Source organism: Eretmochelys imbricata, chromosome 3 (genome assembly GCF_965152235.1).
Source record: "Eretmochelys imbricata isolate rEreImb1 chromosome 3, rEreImb1.hap1, whole genome shotgun sequence".
NCBI lineage: Eukaryota > Metazoa > Chordata > Testudines > Cheloniidae > Eretmochelys > Eretmochelys imbricata.
In genome coordinates this window covers 134347131-134359198 of record NC_135574.1, presented here as the reverse complement: position 1 = coordinate 134359198, position 12068 = coordinate 134347131, and the positions used below count along the sequence as shown (strand labels likewise).

The 12068-nt window shown below is 38.3% G+C and overlaps 1 protein-coding gene across 3 annotated transcripts in view; it reads left to right on the top strand.

Annotated features, from left to right (window-relative positions):
- B3GALNT2 (beta-1,3-N-acetylgalactosaminyltransferase 2) overlaps window positions 1-12068 on the top strand; it is a 40717-nt gene that overhangs the window by 13815 nt on the left and 14834 nt on the right. For all 3 annotated transcript variants that reach the window (XM_077813437.1, XM_077813436.1, XM_077813438.1), the window contains exons 3-6: window positions 713-813; window positions 1936-2129; window positions 5239-5334; window positions 11460-11570. In XM_077813437.1, the coding sequence (XP_077669563.1) occupies window positions 713-813; window positions 1936-2129; window positions 5239-5334; window positions 11460-11570 (502 nt within the window). The remainder of the gene's footprint in view (window positions 1-712; window positions 814-1935; window positions 2130-5238; window positions 5335-11459; window positions 11571-12068) is intronic.

Sequence of the window (12068 nt, the reverse complement as noted above, 5' to 3'; positions counted from 1 at the left end):
ACAGCAAATTTACCTTATGCTTCATTGCAGAGATGTGTACGTTACATGACCACTCAGTGTGGCATACTATTTAGCAGAGAATACTTGAGCACAGGCAGGATCATGTTTGCTGAGGGAACTACAAATTTTGGATTTCCCTTCTCTTTTGGAATTGATCTCTCAACCTTAAAATTGCATTAAAGTAGGTTTCTGTTTTCCATATTGAATTGCTACTTCCTAACAATTGGAATGTCTAAATTGAGATGGATGCTGTAATAGTTACAGAACTTGCAGATATGTCCCATTATTTAATAAAATGAGAAATAAAACAACTGATAACAGGAAATTCCTCATTCTGCCTGATGTGAATAGTTTCCTAGTTAACTATCTTTTAAAATGAACTATTAATTCTTTTAAAATGACAGCACTTGGCTGTCTGTGTGTATCAATACAGTGTTTCATCGGAGATTTGTGCAGCTAACTCACTAAAATAAATAGATGGTCAAGAATAGGATGTCTAAGCACAATGTTCTTATGAGCCAAGTTCAGTTTTAAATAATATTTATTCTTCTGTCAAACTCCAAATAAACAAAATCAGTATTAAAAGACTTTGTGACTAATGTTTTAAGGTAAACAGAAAGCTCAAACTATGGAAGGACAGGTCTTTGCATTGAAATTAGCATGTTGAAGATGAAAATAAATTACAGGTGTTAATAAAAACAAATTATTTTAGTGTCCTTGTGAAGTTTATAATAGGTGCACATGGCTGTGGTGTGCCAGTGGAGGACAGAGAAGATCCTTACTCCTGCAAACTTCTGAACATTACTAACCCAGGTATGAATGATAATCTTTTAAACTATTATATCATATTAAACAGAACCCTCTTTGTTGCGACACACGGATGGTTTAGTGGCTGTCCCAGTTAAGGGCCCAATCCTGCAAATACTACTGGACTTAGAGCTTACTCTCTAAGTAGGCACTTATATAGCCCACCTCTGAGCCCCATATGCAGACGTTAATGGGGGAGATTTTCCAAGGCACAAAGGGCAGACCATTGACTTTCATTGGAGTTGGACATCCTTTGTCCCTTGGAAAATCTCCCCCAATTAATTTATCTTTTCAGTATCTCTGTCATGTGGGGCTATTGTTCCCACCTCGCAGACGGGGAACTAAGTCAGAGAGCATTAAATGACTTGTTCAAGTTTGCACAAGTCTGTGTTGCTTTAGAACTGAGAACTTAACCCAGATAGTCCAGGTCCAGTGTCTTGGCCACAAGACCATGTGAGGCCACTTCTACTGAAGTGAATACTACATCTGATAGTGTTTGCGGAATCTGTCCTTAGGAGAAGAGGCAATTGTTTAAAGTATAAGTGTCAGAAAATACTTGAAATGAAACACTGTCCTCAATAAAATACATAACTAAAATTATATTTCCTGCCTTTCATTTTTCCTCCATTGAATATTTACTTTGCAACTATTATATTAGAATTTCACAACTATGATTCTAACTCCTGGTAAAATGCACTTGGCCTTTTTGGAATGAGTCACTTTAAATGCCACTTCTGCTAATTTAGTTCCAGTTAAGCAGCAGTCGTTGCCATTCAGCCTCCAAACGATAAATCAGATTCCTGAAGGAGATGGAATAAAACAGCTGTTCTTGTTAAATAGAGCAAGGTGTTATATATAAGCGTGTGTGTGTGCGTGCTTCTGTTCAGCTCTCTGTACATGCTCAAGCACTGACTTACAGTTGCTGATAACCAGCAGGCTACTAAATCATTCTAAACATCTCCTTACAGCTGTATGCAGTCAGTCATCTTTCCTCTGGAATATGATTACCTTTGTGCGCTTTGCCAGCCATGATAATTATTCATCAGACATTCCCATGTATACATAATTCCAGAATGATAAATCTACTCACATTGCAAGTATAATCCTTGTTCCTTTTTTAAAATACAGTTTTGAATCAAGAAATCGAAGCATTCAATCTCCCTGAAGATACGCCTTCAGTGCTTTCTGAAGACCGCATTGTCAGTGTGAACTTCCGAGTTCTTTACCCCATCGTCATTACTAGTCTTGGGGTATTTTATGATGCTGATGGTGTGGGATTCCAGAGGAATATCACTGTAAAACTGTACCAGGCAGAACAGGAGGTACAGTATTATAGTTATCTTACCAAAGAGGACTAAAGCACATTTTTTCTTTCTATCATGGATTGAATGCCTGCAGAATGAGATGTATGTGTTAATGACCTAGCAAATTAATGATTTCACCTATCATACACTAATAAGAGTTTTCTTTCCTACTGCACTCTTAAGAACTGTCTGCTGAATAACTATACATCTTTCCTATTTCACATTTGTCATCTGTAGAATGTGAAAAACTGGGGTTTACAAACTTTTAATATTAAAATATTTTTTTCTGTATAACTGTAGACTACTTCTTTAGATTAGTAATGTGTGGGTTAATAGAAATGCTTCTTAATTAAATGTTCCTTGTAATTCCAAGACAAAACAATTTTAGTTGAAATTAAGGTTATACAAGTTTATCGATAACTTAAAGACTTATATGTATTCAAACAAACAAAAACCACCACTCTTTGAACGTTTGAAAGTAAGGAAATACAGTTAAGCTAGTAATTCTTGTTCTATAGTCTGATCCACTCTCTAGCTAGACATCTAGAAGTTGTTGCACACTGTTATCATTTAGCACATAACCAGTGTAATTATCTCTATGTAGTTTTCCAGCTCTGTTATGGACTCAAAACTTTAGGCCATCTGTAGTCATTGTCATCATCTTTATTTCCACTTCCTTGTTCTGGGTCGGCAGCTTTTATAGCCTTCTTCCAAAACCCATGATTGTATGCCTCTCTGTCATGTAAATTGGTCTCTCTAAGGTCCTCTGATATCTGGTCCTTTCATCGAGTCTTTGCCCTCCTCCTTGGTTGTCTTCTGTCCGTGGTCATTTCAAGGGCCATCCTACCAATGACAGGTTTCAGAGTAACAACCGTGTTAGTCTGTATTCGCAAAAAGAAAAGGAGTACGAAAGCTCATGCTCAAATAAATTCGTTAGTCTCTAAGGTGCCTCAAGTACTCCTTTTCTTTTTGCATCCTACCAATATAACCCATACCAAAGTAGCCTAGCCTCCCTCAACTTGTCTTCAGATGGGCAACCAACATTAGGCCCTCTTAACCTTATTTTGTTTCCTACCATGGAGTCTCCAACCATTTAACTATCTCAACATCTTTATTTCTCTAGTGGAGAGCATACTGATTTCTTGTGGCTGGTCAAGTCTCTGTTTGGTACATTAGGATGGGTCAAATTACAGTTTTATACACTCTACCTTTTAACTTTATTGGTATCTTTTTATCACAGAGAACTTGGGTCAGCTCCTGCCATTTGCACCAAGCAGCTTTAGTACTATGCTGGGCATCATTCAGGAGGCCACCACTACCAGCAACCATTCATTGGTTCTAGGTATTTAAAGTCTTTCACTCTTCTAAGATCTCTGCCTGTAATATCCTTTATGGTTGGTGGTCCTCCTTCATTGATCAAAACCTCAGTCTTTACCAGTGTTCTATGTCCTGCCTGCTCCTAACTGTGTTGCCACCCTTCATTTGTAGGGTGTCACAATCTTCCACACATATCACTAAGCCATCCGGGAACAGCATATTCTGAGGCAGATCCCTTTGTATATTATCAGTTGTCACATCCATGACAGCCGCAAACAAAAAAGGGCTCAATGCTGACCCCTGATACAGGACACATTTACTAAAAAAATTTCCCATTTGGCTTTGACTACAGTAGTCACTCTGTCATACACATCCTGGAGAAAATGGACCTATCCTTCTGGCACACCTTGCCATCTCGTACTCCACCAAACTAATTCTCTTGGTACATGAGCAAATTCCTTCTCCAAGACCACAAAGGCTATACCCAGTAGCTTTATCTTTTCTCTGAACTTCCCCAGGAAGATTCATACAGCAAAAATATGGCATCAGTGAGACTCCTTCCCAGCATAAATCCATACTGACCCTTCCAAATTTCAACTATTCCAGGCAGTTACTTTTCAGTAATCTTCTATGCTTTCATAGCATGTGCATCAGCTTCATTGGATGATGATTAGTATACAGTGTAATATCTCCTTTCTGTTTAAAAATGGGCAGTACAAAGCATTGACATCATTCATCTGACATTTTCTCTTTCTTAAGAATATTGTTGAACAGACTTGTAAAATACATGACGCCTTCCTTTCCCATCGACTTCAGTGCATCCACTGGTACTTTATCAAGCCCGGGTGCTTTTTCCTTTCTAATTTTCCTAATGCTTGTCTAATCTCTTCCTCCTGCAACCTGTCATGCCCTGGTTCAGCCTAAATGTTGTGAGTTCCTCTCTTGGGTCCTCCTCATTCATCTTTTTGTTTTTCCTTCTTCAAAATAATTACTTCAGACTTTGCTAATTGCTCATTTCTAATATAAGCAAACTCGTTCACATCTTTCGTCATTTTCTTCTCTTGCCTTAGCAAGTTTCCAGCTGGTCTTTTCTCCTTCATATCTTCCTAGTAGTTATATAGCTCATCACAGGCCAGATCTGTAGTTGTTGCAACACTTCTTTTGGCCTCCTTTTTTCCCCTGCATATATGCCATCTGATCACTGCACAAGCCATTGGCCTGCCATCTTTTAAAGGTTACCTTTTTCTTCTCAGAGGATTCTAATAATGCTGGTATAGTCTGGTGGTATAAAGACTTCCTAAACTCTATCTATGACGACAGGTAGATTTTATGAACTGTGAATTTCTCATAGGTTTAGATCAAATGCATCCTAAAACTAAGGCTATGATTTTTGTCACGGAGATCGCGGAAGTCATGGAATCTGTGACTTCCAAAGACCTTCATGATTTCAGCCCGCAGGCGGCTGGGAGCTGTAGGGTCCCGCCAGTGCCCACAACGGCTGGGGGCTGCAGGGGGTACCTTCTGCAGGATTGTCAATTCAGCACTTCTCATGAGCCCATATATGAGTGTGAATATATGGGGGGGGGCGAAATTCAAAACAAAATACTGTTTGGTTTTAAGGGCTATTTCTGCATGAAAAATAGCTAACAACATTGTTTAAAACAAAAAATGTTAGGGGTTGCTTTAAGAGGTTTGTCCTTTCTATTGTGAACCAATTAAGATAATGTAGGCTAGCATTGTTTTTACAGCCCTTGTGATTTAAGAATGTAAGTTTCTTATTTTTGTTTTCCTTTCTTTATTTTGCATACAGGAAGCTCTCTTCAGTGCTCGCTTTAGCCCACCTAGCTGTGGAGTGCAAGTTAACAGATTGTGGTACAAACCTGTAGAACAGTTCATTTTGCCAGAGGTACGTGCAGTGTTTAATTTCCCATGCTGATTTGATTTGTAAGACTGGCATTTACTTTTCATCTCTTTATATTTTTCAGGCTTTATTTATATCTGTTAGTGGCATGAGATGGTGAAATACCCACACTACACATTCTGGATGCTAGTATCTCTCTTTAAAGCTAATGCTTTAGAGGTTTTCATTTACTGTTCACTGCCTTAAGAAATCTCTTAAAAATGATTCAGTGGTTTGGAGCTAGCTCTAGAAGCTTTTATGTGAGGATTTGTCTCCAAATCTTGGTCTGTAGAGGAAATGCACTAACATTCTGTGGGATAGTGTTTCCCATACAGTGGGTTATTTCCCGTTCCTTTAGGGGTAAGTGCAAAGGACTATCCAGGGGGCACAGACAGATCTCTCAGTTGTTCTCTTGAGTCTCTGCTTTCATTTTGAAAAAAGTACTTCTTTAGCTATTATGGTTGCAAAGAAAACTTTCAAAGTATGAGATTGGTATAAACAATGCAGAAGCATCTGCCTGAGTTTGCAGAGAGCCTGAAACAGTAGCTCTGAAGTGTAAGCATCACATAATGAATTACACTATATTAGTGTTTCTCAAAGTGAGGGGGAATGTGCATGAAATACTAGCCATAGGTGGGAGAGTGCACAGAAGTTGTGTAAGTTAAAACACATCTGCCTTTAACAACACATCTGCCAGGATGCAAGGGGTATGATTGGTTTCATTTCCCTGAAGTGGGGACTCAGCTTTCAAAAGTTTGGAAATCACTGCTGCGTGGGGTGGGTTGGTATTGTTAACACTATTGCTGCTTGTGAGCAGCAGTTGCTAAGCTTCAAAGGCTGGGTCCTAGGTTTTGTGATCCCACTTGGGAATGGTGCCTGCAGTTTGAGATTGGGTTGTACTGTAGGGATATGGTACCAAATGGTGCTTTTCAGGGTTGTACTGGAAGGAAGTGGTTTAACATAGTTTAAAAAGAGTGTGGGAAGAAAATAGAATTAACATTATTACAGTTAGGGCCTAATCATAGAATATCAGGGTTGGAAGGGACCTCAGGAGGTCATCTAGTCCAACCCCCTGCTCAAAGCAGGACCAATCCCCAACTAAATCATCCCAGCCAGGGCTTTGTCAAACCAGGCCTTAAAAACCGCTAAGGAAGGAGATTCCACCACCTCCCTAGGTAACCCATTCTAGTGCTTCACAATCCTCCTAGTGAAAAAGTTTTCCTAATATCCAACCTAAACCTCCCCCACTGCAACTTGAGACCATTACTCCTTGTTCTGTCATCTGCTACCACTGAGAACAGTCTAGATCCATCCTCTTTGGAACCCCCTTTCAGGTAGTTGAAAGCAGCTATCAAATCCCTATTAATCCAACAGTCCTTACTCAAGTGAAACTTCTATTGACCTAAAGTGGGAATGCTGACTGAGTGACTGCTCCCATCTGTGAGGAGCAGTTTCCATGTGAGTTCCTAATCTCTAAATATTTCAGATATAATTTTAAAATTTGGCTTCTTTTAATTTAAATATCTTCTTATATTGTTAAACCAGTGTTCTAATAACTACGTCTTAAATAGAACTAGATTTCTGTCAGTGGTTTTAGGTCCTGGAAGAAATACAGTGAAGTGGTTTATATGGAAAATGTGGGAGAGGAAATGAATGGCTGAGTAAGTTAGGCATTCAGGGCCAATTTAGTCCTTGATATTATTCCACTGATTTCACAAGAGTTAATACAGGAATGAATTTGGACCTAGGTCCCTGTGAGAGGAATTAGCAGTTGACTGGGTAGTTTATCTCAGCGTTTCTCCCCCGGGGGGTCCTGAACCAAAGACGATTGTAGGGGGGTCATGAGAATGGCAGCTGCTGGCTGGGCACCCAACTCTGAAGACAGCACTGCCGCCAGCAGCAGCGCAGAAGTAAGAATGGGATGGTATGGGAGCAGAGGTTGTCAGCCTGAAATATTTTCAAAGGGGGTCCCAGCAAAAAAAAGTTTGAGAACTCCTGGCTTGTATGCAATTTAATGCTGCTTAAATTTCTTACCCCTGAAGAAATTTAATTTAAAGTGATGTGCAGCAGATGCTGTATGGTATTAATTTTTAGAAAATATTTTGCCCAACAGTATAGCGAGATGGGATGGGTTTCTGCACAACTCAAATTTTATTCCTGTAAATCTTCGATTGTTTTTTCCACTATATTAAATTCCCAGGCTCTTGTAATTTTTTCCTCTTATTTTCCAGCTATAAATATTAATACATATTCAAGCTGTGACATAAATTTATCAAAATATAAGACTGGAAGAGACCTCAAGAGGTGATCTAGTACAGCCCCTAGTGTTGAGGCCAGATCAAGTAAATCTAGACCATCCCTGACAAGTGTTTGTCTAACCTGTTCTAAAAACCTCTAATGATGGGGATTCCACCTCCCTTGAAAGCCTAATACGGTGTAGGGCAGCTCCAGAGCTTAACTATCCTTGTAGTTAAAAAGTTTTTCCTAATATCTATCCTAAATCTCCCTTGCTGCAGATTAAGCCCATTACTACTTGTCTTACCCTCAGTGAGCGTGTAGAACGATTGATCACCACCCTTTTTATAACAGCCCTTAACATATATGAAGACTTATAAAGTCCCCTCTCAGTCATCTTTGCTCAAGACTAAACATGCCAAGGTTTGTTTTTTATCCCTTCCTTATAAATCAGGTTTTTTAAATCTTTTATAATTTTTGTCACGGTCTTCTGGATACTCTCTCCAGTTTATCCACATCTTTGTTAGAGTGTGGCACCCAGAACTGCAGCTGAGACCTCACGAGAGCCAAGTAGCGCAGGACAGTTACCTCCCGTGTCATACATAAGACATTCCTGTTAATACACCCTAGAATGATATTCGCCATTGTTGGCTCCTATTCAATTTGTGATCCATTATAACCTGCACATCCTTTTTGACAGTACTATTGCCTAGTCAGTTCCCCATTTTGTAGTTGTGCATTTGATTTTTCCTTCCTAAATGAAATACTTTTCACTTGTCTTTATTGAAATTAATCTTGAATTCACACCAGTTCTCCAGTTTGTCAAGTTCATTTTAAATTCTAATCCTGTCCTCCAAAGTGCTTGCAACCCCTCCCAGTTCAGTGTTATCTGCAAATATATTAACTAATTCTCCACTCCTTTATCCAAGTCATTAATGAAATATTGAATAGTACTGGACCCAGGACAGACCCCTGCAAGACCCCACTAGGTATGTCCTCCCAGTTTGACAGTGTTCCCCTGATACATTTTTGCGTTCTTATTGAAAAAAAGGTCTGAAGCATTGTTTAGAAAAGAGACAAACTCCAAGTGCTTTATATTGATATTTTTACTATGTTATTGGCATTGTATATCTACAGGATGACATGACATTTCTCATTTGGATTGATGGGGTTTACTCTTTGTCACATAGTCTTTGTGATATTTAAGATGCTGAAGCATTCAGGACCACCCAGAAGAGATTTAATGCACATATACTGACATCCAGTTATCTGAGATCTGTTTGTAATGAAGTGTTTAAGTGCTACAAGATTGGTATGAGACAATACCTTTCCCTACTCCTCTACATTAAGAAATATTGGATTGTTCAAATTACCAAAGAACTTCATCTGTCTTTCAGCTAAAGTGCTGGTTTTTTGGTTTGTTTGTTTGTTTGTTTTGGCTCATCCTTGTAAGAGTGAGGAAAGATGGAGGGAATTATAACTTCAGAACAAGCAGTTGGCAGGCCAGATTGTCAAAGACAGGCTCAGTCATTCATTTTCCAGATGATTGTGGAGCAAGCAAGCACAAATCAGCAAACTTCTAAGGATGAAGGAGGGATTCATAGACAAGTTTTAAAGAAGCATTTTTATTTATTTATTTATTTATTTACACAGAGCTCCAGACCACTCACATGGAATTAAGACTCTGTGCCATTTGCTGACTGTTACTAATGAGAAATAGTCCAAACAACAAAAGGCATGGCACTCTAACATTCAGAAAGGAGTTTAACAGGATTACATTATGTCAGTCCACCTGTTCAATCTTCATAATAAGTGCCAATGCTCTCCAATTACAGAGAGGATGGACTGTAAATAGGGAGAAAACAGATGGTGTGCGCTGGTAATGTTCTCCTTTCCGCATTTTTACAGATGAAGTTTCCATTAGGCAGCTTGGAATAAGAATAGCTGAAGGCTAAAGTCATTAGTGAACTTGCTCACATCTCTCAAGATGTAAAGCAATAATATTTGGCACTTCTAGAACACCTTGCATTCAACCATCTAATTGATTAAGTCTCTCGATGACCTTTTTGAAGTGGGTATAGTAAGTATTTACATATCCTCTTTTACAGAGGAGGAAACTGAGTCACATACAGGCTAAGTGACTTGCCCAACGGCACACATGCAGTCAAATGGCAGAGCTAGAACCCAGATTTATTGATATCTAAAGCAAAAATTGTTACCGTGGGAAAAGGCAGTTACTAAAATACCTTGTAAATACAGATGCTTGGTAAGTGCTGCTATCCAGGTTTCAAAGCCTAGGGTGATGGGGAATCCTGCCATTGACATTAAAAAAGTCTTAGTAATGGTCCACTTGTCATATTAAAATGACAAATAATTAGAAGTAAGCAAAGTGGAGGTACTGAGCACAAAGATCACACCAGGATGAGTACTGATTTGGTCCATTGTTCAACGATAAAACTAATTAGAAGCAACAGACGATGGAGGATATGAGACTTTTGAAATGTGTGGCTGTGACTGAATATCAAGCATGCTATGAGCATAAAAGACCTATTGATGGAGGATGTTAAAGAGCTGGAGGAAGTTGTAAGAAATCAAGCTGGACTGTTTTGGATCTGTCAGTAAGAGGACACAGTCTGGAGAAAATGATAATACAAGGAAATGAGTTGGGAAAAGGTCAAAGGAGAGGCTCAGGTAACTGGAAACCAAAGAGTGGGATCTGAAGCATACAGCAGCAGAGAGTTAGCAAACAGTTCTGAACATTGAGGATCTGTCTGCATTTGTAGATAAGTTTAAAACAAGATGAGGTGTTTCTGTGCTTGAATAGCTACGTTTATGTGCAGTGTGTCAAAATTTTTGTTTTAGAAGATGAGGAATTGATTTAAAGCTATATCATGTATTGCTTTAAACAAAATCATTTGCTTTGGTTTAACATTCATGAAACTAATGTTAATGTAGTCTCTCGACCAGAACAGGATTACCTAAAAAAACTATAGAACTTTAAATTACTACTTTAACTTTTATTTTTATATTGCATTCCCTCTGTCCCTTCCTAACCATCTTAGAGACTTTCAACAGAAAATAATAGTAATATATGAGATATACTGTATGGATAATATGTAGCATTCAGCAAATCAGTTTAAAGGTGGACTGAACTGCTTTTTAAAAACTAAGTTACACATATAGCCTCTTAGTGATGTAGGATCTTAGGTTTTTTTAAAGTGTCATACGGTTTAAATAAAAAGGGAAAAAAGACAATAATTTCCTCCTTTACTTGTATACCAAGAACTGAGGCCAGGGTTCTCTGATTCTCCTGTTACAACTCATGACACCTGTACCAAGGGAAGAAAGGAAATTCCCTGCTTCCCTCTAAGTTTTGGTGATGTCAGTGATTGTTGCAGGATCAACAGAGATCGCTAATCTCAAGTCTTGGCAGATAACTAAAAGAGGCATTGATTTTCAAATTTCTTATAATATATTCTGTTTGTAACATTGGTTTTTATAGTTAATTTTTAAAAATCATTACAGTTCACCTTTTAAATAAAATTTTAAAATCTAAATAAAAAGGAAAAAATCTTTCATTATAGACTTCTGTTAAAGTTTAATATCACTCGTGATGTAGAGAAATAAGTTATTTGACTTAAAGCACATTGTCTGGTTCTGTTTCATAGATGCATCACTTTACCTAGAACTGATTTTATTGCAGTGAAGTCTAAGTAAAAACATTATGCTATATTATAAAACTATCATTTATGTAAAATTGACTGTTTTTTAATTAAAATTGTGATACTTCCATTTGATTCCACTCTCTAAAGTCTTTGTGTGTGTGTGTGTGTGTATGTATATGTGTGTATTTTTTTTCCCTGTTAATAGTGAATTGTGGTGTGCTTTCTTAACAGAGTTTTGAAGGTACTATTGTGTGGGAAAGCCAGGACCTTCAAGGCCTTGTTTCTAGGAATCTTCACAAAGTGAAGGTTAATGATGGAGGAGGAGTTCTCAGAGTCTCTACGGTGCGTCATCTCTTCATACTACTTATGTTCCAATCATAAATTATTTTTTGGTAAAAGTTTAACTTAAGATCTTTTTCTGTCCCATTTCCCTGTGCTCCCTAGGTTTCCTTTGTAAATGTCCAGTCATTTCAGGTCACATCAGTCTGGCTTCCTCTATTGGTTTAATTTTCTACTTACACCCACCTTGGGATCCAGCCCTTTGGTGAACCAAGAAAATGGTGCCACTGACTGTATTAAAGACCTGTTTTCCACTCTGCGTGGATATAAAGTTCACCCCTCCCCTTTGTGGACTTCAAAGATAATGGGTCAGATTCACTGCAGCTGAATCTGCATGAAAGACTGTTCTTGAACGCATTTTTGCCAGCAGTGAATTCTGCCCAGTTACTGCAACCCTAAGGCGATGAATTCTCTTTCCTTGTCACCACTTTCTGTTGATTCACAAACAGCATGCTGAGCCCTTATATTTTAGCCATTTAAAGTTTAACCCTTTCCTCTTAA